Source organism: Pantherophis guttatus, chromosome 2 (genome assembly GCF_059756535.1).
Source record: "Pantherophis guttatus breed Tessera chromosome 2, ASM5975653v1, whole genome shotgun sequence".
In the NCBI taxonomy this organism is placed as follows: Eukaryota; Metazoa; Chordata; class Lepidosauria; order Squamata; family Colubridae; genus Pantherophis; species Pantherophis guttatus.
The window spans coordinates 174,980,677-175,006,571 of record NC_142064.1 but is presented as its reverse complement, the minus strand read 5'-3'; the positions used below and the strand labels follow the sequence as shown (position 1 = coordinate 175,006,571).

Genomic DNA, 25,895 nt, shown 5'->3' with positions numbered 1-25,895 from the left:
ATATCACAATGTTTTTTCCCTCCGTGGAGCTGGGGTGAGCAATCTGAGCATGGCCTGCGCATGATGCATCTGGCCTGTGGGCCGCCAGTTTCACGTCAGTTTGAAATATTGGACATTTTCAACACTTTATTGCATTGGACTCAAATCTAAAAGTCATATTTAATTTCAGTTAAAATGAAGAGGACCAGAAATAGTCTGTTTTATTCTCACAACCATCTACTGTGAATTGACCTTACAAGACCCCATCAAAGATTCACTGCACAACTATTGTGCAGTGCACTTAATTAGTCAAAGTGCTCCCTTTGGTTTTAATCCTTTCCTTCTTTTCATGAAAAGAATAAAATTCAAGGCATTCACCTCCTGAAGGACTTAGGCCCTCCTAAAACTAGTAAAATCTCTTATTTTGTAAACCATTCCTCTTTCCAGCTTTCCAAAATTTCAAATTATATTGTGAATAAGATACTTTACGTCTGAGGCAGAATCAATTCTTTTCATTTTCTGACTTTGTGGCAATGAAAAGAATTTGACTGCCTGCCATTGATCTGTAAACCTAGATATAATACCTGTATTTAACTGCTGAATTAAAAGATATTCTCAACATTTGGTGCTCAATCCTCTCATTTATGTGTTTGTTATGAGTTCTCTCTTGCACAAAACTGGAGGCTTTTAAAGAAGAGATTGGGCGACACTTTGTCTGAAATTATATAGGGTTTCCTGCCTGAGCATGGGGTTGGACTAGAATTCCTCCAACATCCCTTCCAACTCTGCTATTCTGTTATTCTGAATTTTTGTTTGGCTCCGTACCTCTATTAGTTGTGAATCAAGTTTGCATACAAATCCAAACATCCTTCCTCAAGGTTTTTCGAGTAGGAGGGCTACAACCTTATACTTTAAGACACACTGAATTAAATGGGACTTAATATCTGACTCAATATACTTATTTGAACCCCAAACATTCATTCTATGATAGATGGTGATTCCTAAAAGTTTATGTAGAAAAAATGTATCTGCAAACTCACACAGCTGTATCTTGCAGGATGAGAAGTTATATAGCACATGTGATATGCTACAATCAGGATCCAACAAGTGTGCAAATGATTTCACACATTCCTTCAAACAGTAATTCTCTAGACCTTCTAATATCATGAGAGTCATGTTATTCTATAATGGCAAAAAAAAAAAAAAAGAGGGGATCTGGTCAACATCTTTTCCAACTAAATATGTTTGCTAGAAAAATGCCACCAGACTCCTGATTTTATTTATTTATTTATTTATTTTTGCCATCTCTTCTGGAAATATTGTTTTGAGACTGAATCAAAATCATCTCAATATAAGAGATATGACTTTGAAATTCAAACAAAAAATGTTTGTTTGAAGTTCATCTTTTAGTCTAAAGCAAATCATTATTCACACATTGCATTAAATGTGCGATTGTTGTAATTTTACAATGATTTAAGATATTTTTAAAATGATTCTTAAGATTTTATTGTAACTATGAAATTACTGTCTCTTGAACAAGACGAAGAATATAATGTAGTAGCATTAATGGAGAAATATCTTTTTATGAGTCTTATGCAAGGACTGAGCAGCTGGTATGCTGGGTTAGCATAACCTGATCTGATAAAGTGGGTTGGTGTTTACTTCTTTGAAACAGGCGCAGTGACACTTTTAGCATTTTCTTCCAAGTATGTGTGTATTGTACTTTCTAGTTGGGTTTGTGCCAGAGCCACAGCTTTAGTTCAGAATGTTGTGAGAAACCAGACTAAGATAATACGTAGTTTACTGTACTACATCATAAGCCACGAACACTGTGTTGACTACAGCATGTTCCTTAACCATAGGAAACTATGTCGTATTAATAGTTCCTAAAATAACCTGGAAACCATGTTCTTAATATTGAATATATTCTGAAAGGGAAGAAGCCACCGCTGATGCTAATCCCATCCGACTGTATAGTAACTCTACCTCCTCGTTTCTTCAAAAATTAAAGCAGAGAGTAAGATCTCTGATCATGTGCTGCTACAGCAAAACATTTTAGTCGCATCCCACGGGCTTACTCAAAGGCGAACTCTTCCATTCAGTTAAATTGAGCATTCCCAAATCCGGGCGCAGTTTTTTCCATCCATATCCCACTTTCTTTCTCCTTTTCCAAGACGGCCCATGGGCTATGCTAAGCTTTTCTCTCCTCGCCTTCAATCTCCTTCTCTGGGCTTCTAGGGCTGGCATGGTTAACGCTAAGCAGGGCAATTTCCATGTGTTTCGTCCGAGAAACCACAGAGGTTCGGGTTCCCTCCCACCCTGGAAGTTCGAGCTTCCTATAAACGCCGTGCTTTTATTCTTTCTTTTTTCTTTTGGACTGGCTGTCCCAAGCCCGGGATCAAAGCGAGCGCAGGGAATTGGGGGATGTCAGTCCCTGCATTCTCTCCCACCTCGTTCACACGACCATCCTACGGGACAACCCCAGAGCGGGGGGCGGGGAGGAAGGAAGTGCAAACGATTACAGCTTTCTATCTTGCTTTAAAACATACATTTCGCTAGACGTCTTGCAAAGCCAATGAGACGCTTCGGCGAGAGGGGCGGGCTTTTCTTTTTCCCCCCCTACAAATAGAAGAAGAGCTGCTCATTAACCTGCCCCCTTTTGATCTTTGTCGACACAGATACCGGGATCTCCGCCCTCTTTTTCCTCTTCCTGCCCTCAACGTCAACGTTTCCCCTCCGGACCAATGGGAAGTTACATCGGCACTTGATGGACCTGTGCCGTGCCCAATAGGAGCTGGGGAATCGGCAAGATCCCTGCCTCCCCCGATAGGCGGCGTCCCCCTCCTAGCCAGGCGGGGGAAGAAGGCCACGGTTATCGATCCTGCTGCTGGTTAGAGGGAGGAGGAAGCGACACCAGAGAAAATGGCGGCCGTGGCTGCGACTGCGGCGGTGCCGGGTGATGGGGGAGCTGGCGAGGTCGAGCCCATGCCAGGCAGCGAAGCCGGCGCAGACGCGCTCCCCGCCGGCACGCAGGCGGCCGTGGAGTCGGCGGTGCTCGACGCTGCCAGGGAGGATCCCGAGCCAGCGCCGGGCGGAGAGGCTCAGCAGCCGTCGCCGCCGCCGCCGCCGCCGCCCAAGAGCCCAGCGGGGACCCGAGACCTGCCGCAGGCCCAGCCCAACCCGGGCCCCGTGGGAGAGCTTCTTCAGCCTCGCTCGCTGACGGCCACGCTCTCCGGCCGTCCTGAAAAGGAAGAGGCAGAAGGGCAGCCCCCGCAGCCGGGCTTGCCGCTGATATCTCCGCTGCTGCTTGCAGCTGGGGGCCCCGCGGGGCCGGAGCCCGGGGAGGAGCCGCCCCGGCCGGAGGAGGAGGAGCCGGATGCTGCTGTCGCCGCCGCAAGTACCACGGCAAGCGTTGCAAAGCAACCGGAGCTTTCGGTGGCTGCGGAGCCGGTGGAGGAGGAGGAGGAGGCGCTGTTACTGCCGGGCTCAGAGGTGCTGGTCACCCTGGATCACATCATCGAGGATGCTCTGGTGGTGTCGTTCCGGTTCGGGGAGAAGCTGTTCTCCGGGGTCCTCATGGATCTCTCCAAAAGGTGAGCCAGCCTGACCGGCCGCGCCCTGCCTGCTCTTAAGCCTCCCTCTCCCACCGGACCTCCGGGGCTGTTTTGAAAGGAGACGCATCGGCTCCTTTCCCGGAGTGGCTTTGGACCTGCTCTATAACCTTCAGCTGCTGCTGCTGCTGCTGCTGCAGCCTCCTCCACCACCACCCTCAATAGTCTCCGCCGAGTCGAGGCCTCCATCGCCTCCTGGGTGGCTGCACAGAAAGGTGGGGCGCGAGCCATGAGGTGCAGGGCTTTATGGCTCCGCCAAGGGGGCGCGAGTGGCCTTTGAGTGAGCCTCGTGGCCTAAACTCCGAGCCAGGAAAGTCCTCCCCCCCTCCCTTCCCTTTCCCACCTCAATGACTTCCCACTTACTAGCCTTTCCTTGCCTTTTTTTTGTCCCTTCGTTTCGTGTTAAGGTTCATTCGCTCCCATTTTTGGGTTTTCTTTTAAGCGAAGAAGTGGTCTGTAAAAGAAGGCTGGAGGGTTGTTGTCCATCCCACATGGCTATACAATTTTTCCCCACAGCTTGAGAGGATACTGGCAATGTTGTAGCTGTGGGCAAAAAAAAAAGCTGTTCACCAAACAATATATATTTGTCCTACCTTATTGGGATAGATATTTTAGCATTCCTTCATTTGGTTATCCTTCCTTCCTACCTTTATAGAAGTGCAGAAATGTTCAGTTGCTATTTTGGTGGGGAAATGGTAGAATGTCTCCTACTTATCTTGCAGGCAGGATGAAAACTGCGCTTACTTGTATATTGCAAAGAAACTTGTTCTGGCAGAAGCATTACTTTTTCTGGTTTGAGGAACTTGTACCAGAGCATTCTGTGACACACTCTTTCATTGAGTTCATCAGGTAAAAGGTGTATTTGTAAACAATCCCAGTATCATCAACATTATAGCTTGCTTTGGAAAAGATTTCTAATTTTTACATACACACTCAACTGTGCATGTATTTTCAATAAAGAAAATACATGGCAGTGAAGGAAGCAATCTTTTTTGTTTTTTTCCACAGCATACTTGATTAAAGAAAATCAGTCAAATGCATTCCTATCTAGTAAAGCTGAGCCTGTTCCCTTATTTACAAAGAAGCAACAAAAGGTTGTCCCTTTAAATTTTGTCTAAAATGAATCTGAGGTCATATAGCAGGATTTCTGAGAACTTGGGCCCACGCATCTTTCAGTTCTGAAGAGGAAGATGAATACTGTCAATTTATACCATAAAGTCCTACATTTTTAGATTCATTCTTGTTGGTTAAGTATTTCCAGGAACATTGTATTGCTTTGTCATTACTTTGACGCTTAAAATATATATAAAAGGAGCCTTGTGAGATAAAAAAGGGCTGGGAAGCCTGAAACTTTAAAAAATGGAAGGAGGAACTTTGGCAATTGAAAAAGATAAAGCTATTGGGGCCAGCAGCCTTTTAAAATTGTAATACTGCAAATTAACACAATGGTTAAGAGGATAAGAAGCAAGATGGATGGTTTCAATTACACTGGCAATAGGTGTACACTTGGGAGTCCTTAATAGCCAGATTGGGGACACATCATCCTGGAGAAAGTCTGTTTATGTGGTTGCTAAGAGTCAACACTGACTTGATGGCATGTAATCACTCTAGGATGCATTGCTTACATATTTAATATATCTAACTACCAAATTTCAGGCACATACTAAAATTGCCTGATGGGCTTATAGAATTTTTGGTATGATAGTGTATGACCATTCTTATTGCCTTCCTTATAAACAAATATAGGTAATGCTGTTTCTAACTCCTTCAGAGTACATAGTAAGCAGATTATAAAATCTAATTGTAATATAATTATGCAACACATGCACTATAGGAAGGCTGGTGTTTGTAATATTTGAGAGAGTGGCATAATGAATTTCCAGTATGCATTTCTTCATAGTCCACAAGGTATTTAAAGGATATATTATATAGAATTGATTGTGTATTGATATAGATATCGCCATATGTTTTTCGTGACAAATATACCACATATGCTGGCTTTCAAATTCTTAGGTCTGTAAGCCCATTGGTACTGGTAGAAGGGATATTCTGACATTATCCATAGCAGTCTAGGACGTAATGTGCTTGTATTTTTTCCTTGATATATAGCCTTAATAGATCTGGTAAAGCATCTTACTTTACATTTTCTTTTGCAGGTATGATATTCGAACTATGCAGAACTGAAATAGGGTTGGAAAACAGAGTAACATCAGTGCTCTTGGTTTAGCTGGATAAAGTGAAATTCAACCCCATAAGACAAAAAATTAAAACAGCAAGTTGTTTCACACATCAAGCATGTATACTGCATACCCTTAAACAGTGTTGTATTAGTAGCTTCTCTCTCTGATGTTTCTAGAGCTATCATTAACATTCTGCTCTAACAAAGAATGGGAAACTTTGCCTCTTCTCTTGCATAGTTGATAAGCCATTTGATACAGGCATAGGTAGGAGGTGTTACTGTTTCATTTACTTCAGTATTTCATAGTAATGCTCTTTCAGTTGTTATATAGTGGATAGATGGATATACACACACACATACTAGAGAAAGAGGATCGGGGAAGAAAAGAACGGGCATGTAACTTTTAATCTGGTTGGCAAATTTGAAGCATGTTGTTAGCTTCAAAGTAAAGCATAAAACATGGAATAGCAAAATGCAGCCTAGAAAGATTACTGCTCATTTTAGCTTTCTTATTTTGTGCACTTGTTTGAAAATGAAGTAGAATTCTTAGAAGTAAACATGCTGGATGTTAGTATTTTGCTGTGTAATGCACAGCTACTTAACATGAAAGAATCTTTTTAAAATAGTGGTACAGAGAAATTGCTGGTGCTAAGAGAAGTGTTTGTGGGTTGGTGCTTTTAGTTGCTAGGTGCCAGTTAAATCTGGAAATAGTTAAGATAGAACACAGCTTTGCAGTTTTATACATTTTATAATAAAACATGACCAAAGTTTAACATTTTCATGAAGTGCATGTTTACTTACAAATCAATAACATTGTTGATGCAATTGTAACAGACATATCTTACAAAGCTAAGATAGAGACTTGCTTATCATGGTAGGTAAAGGCTCCTTGGAATTTGAAGACTGCACCTAATACCATGTGGTTTATAAAATGATCTTATCTTGTTGAAATTCGTAGTAAAAATGACTCACACCACTTTACATTTCAATAGTGATGATATCATTTAAAATGAGTAGGTTTTAATTACCTTTCCTTTTTTGTCCATTGAGCTGGTTAGAATAACTTAAAAAATAGTCTGATGTTGTAAGTAAACTTCCCTGGGTGGAAGTCATAGCGAAGAATTTGTGTTCAAAATGTGTTATCGTATAATGAAAAAATAAACAATTATTTGATAGCTGGAGCTGCAGTACGCTTGGCATGGGCAGAACCATGTGGCATGTATCTGAGGCTAGGATTTTCTGATTTAATATTTCCTGAATTTTGAGTAAGAAGTTTAAGTTTTTCTTCTAAAAATTAAGCTGTCATTTTTAAGCTTATTCTGCAATTTTCATGCATTACTTGCCTCAAACTGATACGAAATTTATGTTGCTAATTTTTGACAATTGTACAGTTAGTCCTTGACTCATGGCCACAATTGAGACTGGAATTTCAGTCACTAAGCAGTGTGGTTATTAAAGAAAGCATCATATTACCAGACTTAGTTTTACAGCCATTTTTACCCCTTGTTAGGCGAATCGCTGTGGTTGTTAATACCGGTAGTATCATAGAGTTGTTTAGCGAATCCGGCTTCCCCTATTGACTTTGTTTGTCAAAAACCAGCTAGGAAGGCCACAGGTGTTAATCATGTGACTGCAAGATGCTGCAACCATCATAAATACAAGCCAGTTGACAAACTCCCAAATTGTAATCGCATGCCTTCAGGGGTTGGTGCAATAGTCATAAGTAGCTTTTTTTGGTGATGTTGTAACTTTGACCCTTCGTTAATCAAACGGTCATAAAGCAAAGAGTATCTGTAGCTACATTCATGGATATAGGGTATATAATTTTTGCATGATGATGTGGGCTAGTACAGTGATGGCTAACCTTTTTGCCATTGTGTGCCAAAAGTGGGGGTAGTGCAGTGGGGTCACACGCACATGTGCCCACATCCATAATTCTATCCCCCCCGTGCTCCCCCCAATTTTGGCACGTGATAGCGCGGTGGGCCCGGTAGGCCTGTTTTTCACTCTCCCCAGGCTCCAGAGCCTTTCTAGGAGCCTGTGGAGGGCAAAAATGGCCTTCTCCACCTCCCCAGAGGCCCTCCGGAGGCCGGAGACAGTGTGTTTCCTGACTTCTGGTGGGCCCAGAAGGCCTGAAAATTAGCTGGCCGGCGCACACATGCATGCTGGAGCTGAGTTCGCGTGCCCACCGATATGGCTCCATGTGCCACCTGTGGCACCCGTGCCATAGGTTCGCCATCACGGGGCTAGTATAATCAATGACTGCTATAACACTGTCTTTTTGTGGAAGACTTTTTGCCCACTTTGCCTTCTACATATGGTTTAGTTCTCTTAAATCAGCTTGGGATGGAAAATGCTTTCTGCATTATTCAATCCAGCCTAACTATATATGTCCACGCAATTTTACATACATTTAGTAACACTATCATATAAGGAATTTTTATTTTCAGATATTTAAGTCTGGACATCAGATTTTAATGGGAGTGTAAACCTTCAATTAAGAAGACATTTCATGCAGTAGACCAAGCTGTCTTGATATTGTATGCTTCTGTACATATATAGAATTCGATTTACCAATTCTTCACATATATATGATATAAAAATATGCATGTATACGATCGCTTTTGAACTTAACAGGCATTCTCATTTAACCTTCATTCCATGTTCTTTATATGGGTAGCTATTACATACAGTAGGGAAGTCCTACAGGCTTTTAAAACTGCATATCTATATATCTTTTTTTCAGCCATAACTTTTTTTGAGATAGCCCATCTATTTTGAGCTAGTATGCATATGATTTAGCATATTATGAATGTAGCAATTTCATACACATGCGGTTGCTAGAATAACTCCATATTATCTTCCTTGAACTATATTACCTGTAGGGCTATCTTTTTGTGACCTTCCCCTTGTCTCTCAGACAGCTCCTTAGTGGTCATCTGAAAGTTTGGTTTCATAAAGGGATTTTCTCGGGGCTGGAGGTACTAGCAGGCCAAAGGTTAACATAATTAAGGATGGCTCTGAATTAAAAATGAATCAAAATTCCTTAAATTTACTTTCTAGAACCTCCTTTAAGCAGCCAGTGGAGACTACTACCAAAGGTAATCCTATCTCTTTTCTAGCAGCCAGCTATATGCGAAGGAAGAAAGAGAGCAAAAAAGAAAAGAATGTCAAAGAGAAACAGTGGCCCTACCTACCATTTGCTTCAGCCCTCTTACTATTGACGGAAGCCTTAACGTCCTTTTTTTCCAAAGGTGGCCCTTCATAAAAATAAAGGTGGCCTACTTTACTTTAGAACATTGCCAGGATAGCACCCTGTCATGTGACTTTTCATGACTGAACATGAATACGAAATCTGGCTAAGATGATACTCTAACATGGTACCTGTCTGTCCAGATATTGCTGACCTTCACTTCTAGGAGTCCAGTTAAGAGGTTCAATGATGAGGAATGCTGGGAGTAATACTTTTCTGTCCTTGAGCTGCGGTAGGCTTGGTTTTTTTCTCTTGAGTGTTTACAATTTTATACCACCATTTTTTAAAGCAATGAATATACAAATAGTTACAGGATTATGCTATAAAAGTATCATACAAAGAAATATATAAGCATCCTTTCTTTTGGTAGGATCTGATGAGCACAGATAAAGCTTGGATTCACAAAATAGAATATTAGGGAAGGCTAAGGAAAGACAATAGTAGCATAACCAGTGACAAAATATTCATTTGCTAAGAGAATTGCATCATTATGATGCTCTCTGCTACTCCAGAAAGCCTGCTTTGGGGCAGAGACATAGCTATGAATAAAAAATACTATGTTGGAGGCTAGCACTTTTTTTAAAAAAAAATCAAGTGAAATAAAGTCTATAGTGCGAAAGAAAGTAGCCACAGGCATCAAAAGGTCATTAGGATAATATTTGGCCCTAAGCAAACAGAATTGGGACAAATAGTTATTTTACCAGATTTACTACAAGCCATGAAACGGCAACTACTCTGCCATTCCTAAATATGGCTGTAGGAAAAAAGCAGGGAAAGGTATGTCTTGAAATATGGCAGCAAACAAAATAGATGAAAGGGAGGAGGAAACCATTTAGAGCCTAGTGGAAGGAAAATTATGTTTGCATATTTTTTTGAACTGTATGTGTGTACATAAAACTAATACGGCAAGCTAAACTATTTGCCTTGAATTCTATGAAAGAATCTTAAATACTGGAATTAATAATCATATGTTGCTGCATTGAATTCTGCTAGAAAATGTACATTGGCAGCAGTTGGGGCTCACTGTTCACAAGCTATTGTACTGTATGTTGGTATAGATCAGGGGTGTCAATCTCACAGCATCACATTGTCATGTGACGTATCAGGGCTTTTCCCCCCTTCGCTGAACCAGGGGTGGGCATGACCAGTGCATGATGCGTCTGGCCCGCAGGCTGTGAGTTTCACACCCCTGGTATAGATTTAAAACTCATAAGGCCTGACATGTCATTTTCAGGTGTTAACTTCCTTAGCTCAGGAGTTCATGAAAATAATTAATAGGCTATAATGCACTTGATGGGAGTGGTAGAGGACAGGAAGGCCTAGAGGAAAGTTGTCCATGGGTCGTGATGGGTCGGACAGGACTTCAGAACTAACAACAACAAATGCGCTTGATAGATCATAGAAAAGCTGAGAGAGTCTGATGGACTTGAAAAGAGCTGAAGTATAAATGAAATATAGTCCAGTATAAGATTTCCTCACAATTGTCAAGTGAGGAAAGGTGCAACATCAAATTAGGTTAATTAGAAAGCAACTAGATCTAATCTAATGCTAGGGTTAGGGTTAATTGCTTAACGCATTGTAAGCCGCCCTGAGTCTCCGGAAAAGGGCGGCATATATAAATCGAACCAATAAATAAATAAATAAATAAATAAATAAATTCTAGCTAGAATAATAGATGCAATATGAAGCCTTAAGCTTTGATTTCAATGAGAAAGTTAAATATACATATTCTTTTAGTTCTTGAAAAGTGCTTGGTATTATCTAGATTATGCTTAAGAGTTCAGTATATATTTTTAATTGGATTATATTTCCCATCATCACTGATATGCTGGATTTGACTGATAGAAGTCTAAAATGTTTGGAATGGGGAAACATTTTGGTTTTGAGATGTTGCAAATCAGCAGAACTTTCACATGGGAAAAATTGTATGGCAGATTCAGTAAGACTTTTTAAAGGAGTTACTAGTTATGACTAGGCTGCCAAAATATTTGCAATATAATAGGTAAGTTAAACACACGATAGAAAAATTGCTGAGGCCCTAGAAATAGTGCAGGGAACAGCAACAAAGATGATAAGGGGTCTGAAGACCAAGCCATATGATGAATGGCTAAAGGAACTAGATCTGTTTAGCCTATGAAGAGAAGGCTCAGGGGAGATATGATAGCGATCTTCTGATACTTTTGGACTGTTACAGGGAAGAGGTGTCAATTTAGTCTCCATGACACCTGAGGGCAGGACAAGAAGCAATGGTGAAAGCTGGTCAGAGGAACATTCTGCCAAGAAATGAGAAATTTTCTGACAATGAAAACGATTAATCAGTGGAACAGCTTGGCTCCCTGACTTGTGGGTGCTCCATCACTGGAGGTTTCCAAGAAAAGATTGGACAACCATTTGTAAAGATTCATAGTGGAAAATAATGAATTTATAGATGTAGTGTTTCCTAATCAAAAATGAGGTCTTAACTAAAGAATTACCTTTCTGTGAAATCATCTTAGGTGCAGAGGAAAGATGCAAGAGAGATTGTAAGGAGGACAAATATATATTCAGTCATAATGGCTAGTTGTTCTAAATGAAAAGAATAGCAGAAGATCCATGCTTAAAGTGAAACATTGATAGTACAACAATAAATATTAAGTGAGTTGATTCTTTAAATTCATAGTTCCATCAATGGGGTTGTATTATAAGATAGGTAGCTTGGGAATATCTAATAATTGGAAGTCTCAGCTGACCATCTCAGTACCTCTCTTATACTGTAGCATATGCTAGAGTATGTATTCCACCTATCAGTAGCACTTTCCCTTTTTAATATGTTAATAACTTCAGTTTCTCTGTCTGCACAATTTCGCACATGCTCCAAAGTATACTGTTCATCAGGTCTCCATTCCTCCCCATTTTTGCAGTGACTTGCTGCCAATTTTCCCATTATCCTGTCCAGTCCCAGTCTTTCTGCCACACATCTGCCAAACTTTGCAATACTTCCCTTCTTCCCATTAGCTTGCCCAGTGTTTCCACTCTGATTTCCATTTGAAAAACACTGTCTTGTTAATGCTAAGTTTTCCAAAAAGTTTATGTCATTACAAAGATGCCATGGAAATTCTTTATGTCCCATCTCCAGCCATTTTGGAAACTCCTGTGTAGGTAATATTATTAAGTACATAATAAGGGAGAAACAAATGATCTTGTTTAAATCATGTTGAGTGAGACAAAATTGTTAAACCATACTCTTAATTTAAACTGGACAAATAATTTTTTATGCCAGTTACATAATTCTCCAGTGTAGGTATAAAATACTGCTACTATCAATAGCACTTTAGTTATTAAACAAAGTTATTTTAAGCTCGTGAAGTACAGTGGAGAAAACCAGTTATGGTTACATTTATGATTGTTTTTTGTGTTCTTTACTTGAACTGACTATATTGTTTGAAAATAGGTGAGAGGCAGACACAGTTCAACTAGATTTTCATTATTAATATCAGTTATTACCAGATAGAACAGAAAGAAATATTTGAGTGCTCATCAGAGTTTGTGTATACAAGACAGAAAGTATCCCATGTGTACTGAGCCTTGTATATGGGCTGCATAACCATCTAGTGAATTTATATTTTGTGCTCAAAGAGTAATTTGTTTGAATGAGAACTTGCCTATCTATATGTTGTGCAGTGCACATCCCCCCTCCCCCCATTACAGTCTTCTGCCATTTGACTTCCCTTCCAGTTTATATGGGGGTTTGGACAAGCAGATCAGGATGGAAAAAGATATTTCAGAACTGATAATTTAGAAATTATTGCCTTAGATCATGAAGTCAAAAAAAATTCTGAACATCAAATTTAAAGTTTTGATGAATATAAATTTATGATCATACTTTAAAGCCATTCAAGCCTGTTGAACAATCCTCATTTGATAATAAAGATGCAGTTGAGCCATGGAATGCCCTTTAAATTTAAGTATATTATGGTATTCAAAATGTTCCTCATATAAGCTTCTCAAAGATAGCAAATGGAGATTGGCAGTTAACTCTGTGTTTCTCTCTTGTTAAGGTTTGGACCTCATGGAATTCCTGTGACTATATTTCCCAAGCGGGAGTACAAGGATAAACCTGAAGCCATGCAGCTCCAAAGTAAATCATTCCAAGATGAGATGCAAGTGAAATGTGAAGCTAACGGTGTTGTCCCAGACTCTTCTCCCATCCAGCCATCAGAACATAGCCTGGTTAAAAGCCTATGGACTTCCAAACCGCCTCCCCTTTTCCATGTGGGGGCACCATATCCCCCTCCTTTGTTTATCAGGGACACGTATAACCAATCAATACCTCAACCTCCACCTCGAAAAATTAAGCGGCCCAAGCGAAAATTGTACAGGGAGGAACCCACTTCTATTATGAATGCTATCAAATTGCGACCCAGACATGTCTTATGTGACAAATGTAAGAACAGTATTGTTGCAGAAAAGAAAGAAATTAAGAAGGGCAGCAATGCAAGTGACTCCCTAAGGTGTGAGGATACTAGGAAACGAAGAAATGAGAGCGTAACTACTGTGAACAAAAAAATTAAAACTGATCATAAAGTTGATGGGAAAAGTCAGAATGAAAGCCAGAAAAAGAATTCTGTGGTCAAAGTTGCAAATATTGTCCACAGCAGAAGTAGAGTAGTCAAAGTTCCCACTCAAGCAAATACATCGAAAACCCAATTAAATACTAAAAAAGTTCTTCAGAGCAAAAATATGGATCATGCAAAAGCTAGGGAAGTTTTGAAAATAGCCAAAGAAAAGGCACAAAAGAAACAGAGTGCAACTTCAACTTCCAAAAATGCACATTCAAAGGTCCACTTCACACGGCGTCTTCAGAACACCAGCTCAGGTTCCCTGCCTCCCCGATTGCGTCTGAAGCCACAAAGGTATCGAAATGAAGAAAATGACTCCTCTCTCAAGACAGGGCTGGAGAAATTGCAGAGTGGCAAGATGGCAGCTAAGCCCCAGTCTCGCTGCTCGTCTACCCGCTCAGCAGGTGAGGCCCCTTCAGAAAATCAGAGCCCCTCAGAAAGTCCTGAAGAGGCCAACAGTGAGGTTCAGGACACCAATGAAGTGCATGTACCTGTTGATCAGGATGAACAGCAGACCATGGGCAAGAAAGGCAGCAAAAGCAATATTACAGTTTACATGACCCTTAATAAAAAGAAATCTGACTCTTCCAGTGCATCAGTCTGTAGTAGTGATAGCACAGATGACTTGAAGTCCTCCAATTCTGAGTGTAGCACTACTGAAAGCTTTGATTTTCCTCCAGGCAGCATGCATGCACCTTCCTCCTCCTCCTCCTCCTCCTCTTTAAAGGAAGAGAAAAAGCTCAGTAATTCTTTGAAAGTCTTTTCAAAAAATGTCTCTAAATGTGTCACACCAGATGGCAGGACCATATGTGTAGGAGACATTGTTTGGGCCAAGATATATGGCTTCCCATGGTGGCCAGCCCGTATTCTTACTATAACTGTGAGCCGAAAAGATAATGGCCTATTAGTCCGACAGGAAGCTCGTATTTCATGGTTTGGGTCCCCAACAACATCTTTTCTTGCTCTTTCACAGCTCTCCCCTTTTTTAGAAAACTTTCAGTCGCGATTTAATAAGAAGAGAAAAGGTCTTTACCGCAAGGCCATTACAGAAGCAGCCAAGGCTGCTAAGCAGCTAACTCCTGAAGTTCGGGCCCTGCTGACACAGTTTGAAACATGAACAAAGTAAGGTAGGCAAGAAATGGGGAGGCACCACGAAATGTCTAACCTAGTTAACTATTTTGAAGGAGTTGGGCCAATTAGATTAAAAAATGCACTCAGTTGGCTGCTTTTTATACTGAAATTTCCATTTGTAGCAATGTCTTGACTGAAAGTTAACCTTTAAAAAATTGTACATGCAATCAGATTAACCTAAAGCGAGAGCTCAGTATTTTTCAAGAGAACTCTTTACATTTCTTTGTAAAAGTTAAGAAGTTCCTTTGCTCACCCCATGCATAGGAGCCATAACCTCAGCTGAAGAGCAGTTTATTTGCAGGGAATTTTTACTAGTTTCTATCCACTATATATATATACCATTTCAATGTGGAAAGGGGAGAGGGGAGGGGAGGGAAATCAATCTAAGTGATGGGATTTGCAGGCATAACTGGACAGCCCACCTTAAATGCAGAATCCTAGATTCTATCTCACTTGTAAGCTTTATTTCTGTGATTTTACCCAGTGGAAGTGAGCCCAAAGAGTTCACCTATGCCTAAAAATGCTTTTGTTCCTGCTGGCCACTTTAATTCCTTTAGAAACCAGTCTAATTGGAATTCTGGTAGACTTGATCATTAATAAATAAGTTTGTGGTCACTTTTTTTCAAATGCTCAAAATTATGCTATGCACCCATGGATAAACATACACTCTTCAGGTCTTGGCAAGTTTAAGAGAAAGCTGGTTGCTCACATTAGACTGAACAGTCCTTCCATGTATGAGATCAAGGACTGTTAATGCTGCATTAAGTGTGAATTACATAATATCCTGTTGGGGAAGGGGGGGTGCTCCTAGGACATTTGTTCTAAGGGTTAGCTTGAGAATTTTGTGTTGTGTAAATAATTAGTCAGATTTTTTTCCCTGACTACTTGTTCTTAAATCCTTAGGATACGTCCTAGTAAATTACACTTTGTGAATTGTCAGATGTGTAATTGTTGCATTTGGATGTATCAAACTGCATATTTTTTTTAAGTATTTCCATTTAAGGTATCTGTTTGCAGGTCAGAAAATATGGAAAATGTAATTGTGTAATGCTCTGAAATGTACAAAAATGTAAATAAAATTGACTAAATCTAATTATTTGTGTGTGTTTCTCAAAAAGCCTTGAAAGAAAACTCAGGAAGTGAGGCTGGTCTGTTTATGCAATGCTTAGGAGACATTCTGAAGGAAATCATTTTTTTCTTGCTCCTTATTAACTAAACTGGCTTCATTTAGCTGCTTATAAAATACTGGTGTTCAAATTAACAAAATTTCTATTTTTTATAAATTCAATTGTTTTTCCCCAAATGTTTATCAGTAATTCTGTAAGAAGTACCTTCCTATATTTCTAACCTGTGTTACTGAATGTTTTCTTGCTGTTAAATATTCTGCTTGTCTGATGCTCTGCATTGGGCAGTGAAATGGAGTTGATTCAGTTAGATAGCATGTGCAATAGATTCTACTACTTTGCATTTAATTGTTATTAGAGGGCTTAACTTTATTGCCCTGAAATTTATATCCGAGTTCTATGAGTAGATATTTTCTAGGAAAAGAGAGTGTTAAATAAAAATCAGGCCAACATATGGAGTCCAAAGAAATAATGGCTAAAGGCTCTGTTGTGACTGATGCTAAGGTATGTCTCACATTATAATACAATGTTAACTCAATTTTTCCAAAATACTTACGCTTTAAACTGTTCAGTTATTTTAGAAATATGCTTTAGAAAGTCTGTCTGCTTTCCTGAGGTACTCCATTTGACAATGCTCACAATCAGTTGTAAATTTCCAAATCTATTAAGAAATGAACTTGTATTCAGTCAGCCAATGCTTTTTGAAATTGGAAAACACACAAAATGGCATGCAGTCCTATTTCAGTCTTATACTGTGTATTCTCTTTCCTGCAAACAGAAACCAATGTAGTAGTTCAAAGAGCAAAACATGCTATGTCTTTTTTAAGGGCAGGCTGTGCTCAGGATTTTTAAAAATACACTGTTTACCATAAACTTGAAAATGTAGGTTGGCTTAGGGTTGCTGTGGACAAAGTTTGTTCTAAATTTGTAATGGGTGAACTAGCTCTCCAGACATGATCAAGTTGAACAATCATACTAGCTTATGGAAGTATTCTTAATAGATGCTTGCTCCTTCTACCTTGGAATCCTATTTCCGAACCAGATGTTCTAATAGAGTCAGAAATTAATTTAAGGAATGGCCTAGAAGGGAGTGCTTTGAATGCATTCCCAAAAATTATTCTGTGGCCAGGATAAATATTTGACTTATTTTCATTAATATTGAAATTTACTGAAAGTTAATGAATATGATTACTCCCTAATCGGGTATTTAAACTTTATTTTTGCCACATTAAAAAAAAACTGCTAGAAGTCTCTGGATCATACTAAGGCTTACAGGAACCACATGTAGCTCTAGGTTGTGCATTTGTGCTACGGAAATGAAATTCTCTTGTATCAGAATTCTTACAGTTTGGAAGGAAATACACAACTTTACCATTATCAAGCAGGAATTGATTCTTATTTTCAATATTCTTTTCTCATGTATCTTGCTACTTCATAGACTGGTGCCTTTTAAAAAGTTTGTTCTAAATATGTTTGAATTTTTAATGACATGATGTCTTTGGCCATTGCTTCATGTCATTTTATGTCCTATGAAAAAGTCTTGGTTTATGTGGTTAACTTTTTAAAATCATGTAGATGTCATGCAGTATGTATGTAACAGTATTACTGTTCCTTGCAAGGCATCAAGCTGATGGATGTGGTTTATTCTGGCTTTTTTGGCAGGAGAAGCAACTGTTGAAGCACCAAGTGAAATAAACACTTATTTGGAATTCCATTCTTTTGAGGAGAAAGTGCCTCTCTCATGCAGGAGTTAGGGAGCATAATTTGAATTCTATCAGCTTCAGTTTTGTGGCTCCCAAATTTGGGTTAATCTCCCCTACCCCAATATGCTTTTCAGAGACTGAAGAAGTTACAGAGGAGACTAACACATACACAATTTTTATGGGCAGGTTCTTTGTATACCAATTGGAATACGGTACAAATTGACTACATCTTTTGATTAAGCTTGGTATTAGGGACTACTGCAGTTTCTTGTAGTTTGAGTAGTATATTTGACAAATTGTTTTAAGACAATTTCTTGTGCTAATTTCTTTAATGGAAGAAATAGTGACGATGGTTTGTATGACTGAGGTGAAACTAATTCATACATACATAATCGAGTCAAACTCAATTTCATCTTACTATGAGAACACGATCCTATATGAGTTGTATGCTCACATTTTAGTGGAAATTAGTTGCTTACATTTGCTGCATTGGTTTGCTGAATTACAACTTCTTTAGGGCTGTCGGCAAATTAAAGAGAAACTTAAACTGCAGCTTGTAATTGAACTATTTTCAGTCTGCATAGCTATAGTAATTAAATACTCCCCCCCCCCGATTTCATCCCCACAATAATCCTATGAATAGGTGAGACCCAGTAGGTCACCCACTGAGTTGCATTGTAAATAAAACTATAAATGTATACAACTATAAATTATATATATATATATATATTTATATTCTCTCTGTGTGTACACATATACATACTCGTGTGTATTTTTTTCACATATGCCTTTTACATCCTGATGTATTAGATATATTCAAGTGGAGATTTGAGTTTTCTCTAGGACAAGTCTCATATCTTCCTCCTTTGCTGCTTATCTCTTGATTGTGTCAATAGACCATGTTCAAGCTAAAAATCAAGAAAAGCATAGGGTATAACCTAGCTCCAAGAAATCTTAACATCTCACACATCTTGGCATTTTTCAAATTTAGTGCAATTCCTCTCAGATGTTGTTTACCTAATTACTGCCTAATGAGCAATCTTTACAGTAAAAGTAACATTAGTACATAGAATGTATGAACATGACTTTGGATTATGATCTTGATAATTTATCCATAGAAATGTTTTAATCAGGATTGTGTTAGCATGTTTATTTTAACAAGCTCTTACTGAATATTAATCTAGTGAATGAGTCCCCTGGGAGCCTGGTGATGGATCAAAAGTGTACTTGGAAAAGGTCAAGCAGTTAAAATAATACACTAATTTAATGAAATGAGAAATCTAGTTCCTGCTGGAAAAAGAAGTGATAAATAGTCCAGAGCCTGTATCTAGATGATCTGAAAGTGAATGAAAAGGCACTTCTATGAAAGCAAGGTAGTATTATAAAATATGAAAAGTAAAGGAATTACTCCAGCAACTTGGAATGAGTTCATATATAAAATGTTCCACCCATGCCTTAGTCCAGCTACGAAAAGTAAATCACTAGATTGAACTAAAATTGAGTACAATAAAGTGCAAGATTTGAATTTATAATGCGAAAGCACAAATATCTCAGTGAGTTAGGCAAGCCAATAATTCACTTTGCCAATGATCTCTATAGGAGAGATGTTCTATGTTCTTTAATGTTCAAAAAGCATTGCCATCAATCCAGCAAAAACAAAATGCATGCATTACTGAAGTATATACGGTAGTATGACAGATAATTGTGTGCATTTTGAACTTTGTATTTATATGTGCGCACATACACAAGCTCAGTTCAAGCCTGGTATTAATCAATTTTGTTATCAGTGGGGAACAGGAATGTGCTTGTGCCAGATATGGCTTGTAGATTTTGCATAGCTATATGGTTGGGCAGTTTGAGTAGAGAACACTTGATAAACTAAGTCTTTGGTCTGATTCAACATGGCTCCCCTTATGCTATGAAACCACAGGACCATATATTTTTCATTCTTAATGGTTGGAGCAACCAAAGATCAGGTCAAATCAACTGTAATGCTGTATTATTCTTTCTCGTGCATCTGTTATGTGGGCTTTCTTGTTGCTAAAGAATTATTAATTTTTATATAAGAAATATTTCTTTTAAGTGATGAATATCAGTAAATCAAATTAAGGGAAGATGATAGTGTAAGAGGGGCTGAAAATTGGATGTTAAAAGTTATAGAGGTATTAGATATCTTAAATCATAATTCTTTGCCGTTTCTTCCATTAAATAGAACTCGTGCACTGGAGGCATCTGCAACATCATTTGCTACTACTTATTGAACTAGCCTGTCTGAAAGTTTTTGTTTTTTGGTACTGTATGGTTTTCTAATGTTCTGAGTTGCAGTTATGACTTTTCTCATTTCCAATAGCTTCATTATTCAAAATCCTTTTTGAGGATAACAGTTCCTAACAATACTGTCTAAAATTTGGACATTCTGGGTTTTCAGAATAGAAGCGTCCTTGTCGGTAATTATTCCCTAGCTGGCCTACATTCATTATGGACAGGATCTGGAGTAGTTAAGAGTGGAACAAATATAATTGCTGCTGTTCCCACTTTGAGCAGCGTGAATTGGTACAGTGATAAGGAACTTTTAGAATATAATGCCTCTGTCCTTGGAAATAGTACAGTGTATTATTCTACCTGCAGTGCTAATGCCAGTTTCTCTTGAAAGCTAAAACTCTTGACAGACTTTGTTTTATATTGACTTTCTTCCCCCCCTCCCCCAACTTATCCTTCCTTGTTTCAGGTGTCATTTTAGCTTAAGACACCAGTAGCTATGTATCTAACATAGTATATTATGGAGTCTATTATTTGAGTCCAAGATACAGAAACATTAGCATTAGATTTCTATTGGCTATATTAGGGTTTCCTGATTTTGCATATGAGTTTAGGATTGCTCATATCAATCCAGGTATTAAATATTCTGGCTAATTTACAAATAAATTCTGACACAAATTATTTCAAAGCAAATAATAATATGGATAAGGGTCTGGCAGATTTCATCCTGCTGAAGTGGACACACTTGCTTTTAATTTATGAATAACACCTTTTGGGACAAATCTACATTTTAGAAGAATTGGATATCAGAATTTCCATCTATTTTCTGTGTCTTTTTTTCTAAAAGTTTCATATATTATATAAAATACGTTTCAGTGCTTTTTTTCATTTTGATATGTGCTCTTTTCACCTTTTCTACAATATAATTTCTAGCATAATTTTTCATCTTCATGGCAGTCATAAACTGGGTGTTTTTTTAATTAAAGTATCCCCAACACATTCTCTTAGGTCACATGGATTCCACCCAAATATACATTACTTCACTTTTTTATAAGGACTTTTCCTCCAATTAAGATAAATTATTTTGAGACTTTTCATCATTTCATCACTTAAAAAGCATTGAGCTCCAAACTGAACCTTTATTCACTGTGCTCTGTCCTTCAAGCTTTTGTTGTCAATCCAAAAGTTATTTTTTCATGTCATCTCTTAAGTACCCAGATTGGGGGAATGCCACATACATTGTTACATACATTATACAAATTATACAATCTGCCTCTTTGGCATTATAGTATAACATACATCTCTCTAATTTGGACTTGATGCTATGTCATGATGACTATAATCTTATAGTCTATAAATTATGATTCAAACATGGATTAGAGACTTTGTTAAAGTATTTTGTGACTAGCCATATGCACCATGGCTGTCATTTGATGGATAAGCAAGTGTCCATATGGCTATTTTGAGTGTGTACCTAACACATGATCTCAAATTCAAGTGTGCTCCCACACACACAGAAACAAGGGGCATACTCCTGGCCTGAACATACATTTACCATCTCTCTCTCTCTCCTTATTTGTAAAATGGTAGTGGAATAAAACTTACTTTTCTATAGATGTTTTCTTCTGCAAAACCTGTCTGTCAGACTAGATATTAACCCAATTTATCTGTAATTTCCTAGCATTATACCATTTCCCCAGTTGTTTTAATACAAGCATAAATCTAGGATAATACCACCCATTTTTATTTTTTAAAATAACCATTTTACATTTGAATTAAGAACCCTTTTATGAATACCATCTGGATCTAGCTTTGGTGGTGGTGGTGGGGAGGATATGTCTGGAACTAGCTTTTGGGATAATTTGTATTAGAATACAATCCCTGCTCACAAATATTTGTCCTAATTGCTCAAATTGCTTTCCTAAAAATTGGAGTTTTGATATGAGTATTTAGAAGACTAATTCTATAGTGAACTACAATGAATATTAAGCTTTTCTGCAATTGCCTTCTCTTTTAATATTCTTTTAATGTCCTTGATGCCAAATAGTCCAGTTACCTTATTTTCCTCTGATATATTTTTCTTTGATTGCCCATTTTAATATATATTTAATATAAATATAAGGCTTTATAAGTTATAAAGCCTTCAAAATCAATATGTATGTTATCAAACATACTTTTCTTGACTTCTAATTTAAATACAATTTAAACTATTTTTTTACAAACCCAATATGAGAAGTTTTATCATATCATTGATGGTATGCCTCAGAAATGAGACAATTGGATATTTTAAACATGTGCAGTAAGTTAGCTTAACTATATTATGAAATCAGTAGATGATCTTCAAAGTACACTCACCTCCATTTTCCTATGGAATCCACAGTCATAGGGAATTATTTTATAAAGGTTACAAAATAGAGAAAAAATGCTGATGACACATTGTGTTAGCTTTCATATTGAGTTTAAATATCTACAATATTGTTTCAGTGGAATAAGTTCGTATCCATTTTTTTAAAAAAACTGTTCTATAATAGTATGAATGTGTAGAAATAAGCTTACATTATAAACTCATATTTTTCTTTTTCAGCTCAGAGACATTAATCATCTGCTGTGTTTATGGAACTGTCTTGCACTGGCATGAAGTTTGTCAGCTAACCAGAAATTGCATACACCCGAAATGCCCCTTTCCTCTGCAATCCAGAACATGGTGTATGCTGAGATACTTAAAAAAAAAAAAAAAAGAACTGTACCCCATTTCCAGGAAATCTGTATGTGTTGTACATTTAATTTCAAATCTAAAATATTGATATTTTATAAACTATTTTTGCAATAAACAAAGGCATGAGCCAAGGAGCCTATTCAATATGTAAGGAACCACTTGAAGTACCAGAATGAAGAATCACAAAGTGTAATATTACTCTTCAAATGCAATTTGTTTGAATGGGCCCCGGGAACTGATTGAGACACCTGGAAAGTTGGCTGTAAAGTTCTTCTTTTGTTCTTGGTGTGTTACATTTTACATCTTAACAAACATTAGTCTTTAGTGCAAGTGTTAGCAGAGCTGTAATCCTTTACTGGAAGCATGTCCAAATTCAACTGTGTTGTTAAGTGCTGACAGATGTGTTCTGAGACTAAGGTTTTCCATAAAGCAAGCAGCAAGGGGTGAAAATACATATTTCTATCTTGAGTAATTGTGGCAAAGACCATTCCTTTTGGAAATAGTTTGGTGGCTAGAATAGAGGCTGCATCACAAGGTACAGATCTTCTATCTGCTTGTGTTCACCCAGCAGTATCTGCCACAAACAGGTACTGTTAAAATGGAATAGTAATTGGTATCCAAAGTCATGACATTTCTTTTTATAGCACTGTGATGTATTGCACATTAAGTTAGTCATAACTAACATGTTCCACTGAGACATTCTTGGCATTTTAAAGACTAGCTGGTTTACACAAGAAAGTTTCCTATCCCAGGAAGCCTCTAATCTTTTCTCAATGGGACTTGAGTTTTTAACAGCAATGTGGTTTCACATTTCAATGAGAATAAGTTATGCCAAATTTTCACTGGATTACGCTGAAAGCCTAAAGAATTACTTATTCAGTATTTTTAAACTGCTTATCATTTTGATAGTATGTAAACCCTTGCGTCGGAAGCAAAATTCAGCAGTTAGCTTGACAAAGTGATGTCACAAAAATGCACAATATATAGATTGATATAATTAACAGTTTTCATGTCAATACAAGGATGCCTTCTAATATATAGATTTCAGTCTTTAGGATATTAAAATACATTAATTTTTTTCTAAAATTATTATATTCCAGAAAATACAGCAAGTGTCCAGTTCATATTTTCCAAGTCACAATCATAACTTTTCCTCTTTATTTTATTTAGTAACAGATTTATATTTTAAATAGCATTTGAAATAAGGGAAATATGTTTATTACAATACAAGTCTATATTAAAAGATTTAATAATTATCTGTGAAAACATTTTTTAAAAGTATTTATAAAGATTCCAGAGCACCTACTTTAAAAAAAGCCCTGTGTAATAATGATTAATTGTAATTTCAATTGTGCCCACTTTCATAAGAAATTTGGTGACTTTTAAAGGTTCTGCAGTACTCTTTTCACTGATGTTAAAGCAAAAGAGAAATGGTGTAGGCTTTTTTTTTTCAATTTTTCATTCAAAAAAGGTTATTTGAAACTAATTTGAAGAAGGTTTAAAAGAAGCTTCAATGAGATAGTGCAGATAATGCATCTATTCCGAAGGAAAAATGCTTTTTAAAAAGTATCTTAATTTAAAATGTCTTTTCACTTGAAAAAATGCATAAAGCTTGAGGGAGTCACCATGGCACAAAGCGATAGTTTCTACTCAGGAAAATGGTATCAATCTATACAAACAAGGGTACATATATTGATTATGGGCGGAGCCAATAGTGCCTGCATAGACAACATCCCACTGTTAACCAGAGTTCTGGTTTTATTTTTCTTCAAACACACCAATTCTGCCTATTTTACCACCGTAATTCAATGATGTGGAGAAGCCACAGCTTACTTTATGTGTAGAAAAGAAGGGATATATGTTTGAAAAAGAAACAAGATGACTATTTATACTGCTCATGAAGAATTGAACTGCAACCACCTTGTTTTTCGTTTTGAGATTATGCTGTCAGGGAAATTTTTAGTGGTAGAAGTAATATATTGCTTTTCGCTTTTTTCTTTAGTTGCTTAATATTTAAGCTTTGCTCCATGTTACCTTTTACGTCCGTATATTATGTCACTATGCCTCCTTTCTTTGGTAGACTTGAATAAGGAAAAAAATATTAAACTTTTACAGTTTTGCCTGAAGTTAAATATTCAAGAATTGTTGTGTACCATGTTTTGAAATAAAATGTTGATTTGTTCTCTCTGCACTTTTAAAAAGTTATCCCAAGCAATGTTGCTGTCTCTTCCTCTGTTTGCTTCTTTGACAGTAAAAGATTAATGACAGTTGTAATATTAAGCAGAGATAGCTAACAGTAATTCCAACAGAAGACAATGGCTTTCTAAACAATGTAGATTACACCACTTCTAGAATTTATAATTTTGCAGAATAGGTAAGGGGAAGGGAGTATTCCCTTCACTGCCACTAAACCTAGTGAACTTTACTGCAGTAGGAGAATACAACATGCCTCCTTATTTTTAAATAGATGGTATTACTTTTCTCATTATCCTCCACTATAGTTTGCTTATAGTTGTAATTTAATTTGTCTCGGAAAATTATTCAAGTCCCCGTTCTCCCCCCTCCCCGCCCCCGAATCCACCTGGATAAATAAAGCATCTGGGACAGGCAGTATGAATGCTCCTTCAGCCCATAGAGGTCATGGACAGCAATGTTATCTTGGCCAGGAAGTGATCTGATCAGGGCAAAGAACTAAATGTTATACTCTCCATATGCAGATCACTAAACAATTGTTCTTAATGTGTAGGGCCTGAGATCACAAGGGACAAGGTAATGGTTGGCTAGAAGTCATGTACTCCCAAATCTGTCCAGACCCAACAAGACATCTGGGCATCTGAAATTGCCTAGTATCAATAGGCAAAACAATTCCAATGCCAGCAACAAGATCAGGTCCAGAAATCATTGAAAGATCATGCCAGGAGGATGCTTAACTTGTTCTTACAGCTCAGTGTAATAAATTGGCACTTACGTTTGCTCACTTATAGATCAGTGCCACTACTCTCTTCCTGATACTGGTTGATGACATGAAACAATAGAATCTCCAAGAGAACAACATTGGTGCCCTTGCCCAGAGAGGTCCCAGTAAAGCACATGAGATCTACCTGTTCATCCTCAATCAAGCTATAGATAAACACAGGCTTATTAAAAATGCCTTATTAATGTTACCATCAACTTAAGGCCAAGAGCACTAACAATCCAGCTGCCAAAAGCTAGGTTTGGGCCTACCAGAAGAGATTACCAGAAATCTCTCTCCTAGAACAGCAAATCTTGCATCCCGCATCATTATCTTCGCGAATCCCCAGCCCACAGCAGCACTCTGCAGGTCTCCCAAAGCCTCTGCGC

At 37.9% G+C, this 25,895-nt stretch overlaps 1 protein-coding gene across 2 annotated transcripts; it reads left to right on the top strand.

Moving 5' to 3' along the window:
- The first annotated feature begins 1,714 nt into the window (after nucleotides 1–1,714).
- PWWP2A (PWWP domain containing 2A) lies at nucleotides 1,715–24,758 on the top strand. Of its 2 annotated transcripts, XM_034406569.3 has the most exons (3): nucleotides 1,715–3,572; nucleotides 13,060–14,747; nucleotides 22,422–24,758. In XM_034406569.3, the coding sequence occupies exons 1-2, from the start codon at nucleotides 2,902–2,904 to the stop codon at nucleotides 14,735–14,737; spliced, it is 2,349 nt and encodes a 782-aa protein (XP_034262460.2). In that variant the 5' UTR covers nucleotides 1,715–2,901; the 3' UTR covers nucleotides 14,738–14,747; nucleotides 22,422–24,758. The 2 variants fall into 2 exon arrangements, with proteins under 2 accessions (XP_034262460.2, XP_034262452.2); XM_034406561.3 differs by lacking the exon at nucleotides 22,422–24,758 and having other exon boundaries at nucleotides 13,060–15,844.
- Nucleotides 24,759–25,895: the final 1,137 nt, after the last annotated feature.

What these genes read in the sequence shown, in the direction of transcription:
- PWWP2A (XM_034406569.3), top strand. Translation starts at nt 2,902, where the DNA reads ATGGCGGCCGTGGCTGCGACTGCGGCGGTGCCGGGTGATGGGGGAGCT. An exon ending in CTCATGGATCTCTCCAAAAG is followed by an intron (nt 3,573 to 13,059) that starts GTGAGCCAGCCT and finishes TCTCTTGTTAAG; the next exon opens with GTTTGGACCTCATGGAATTC.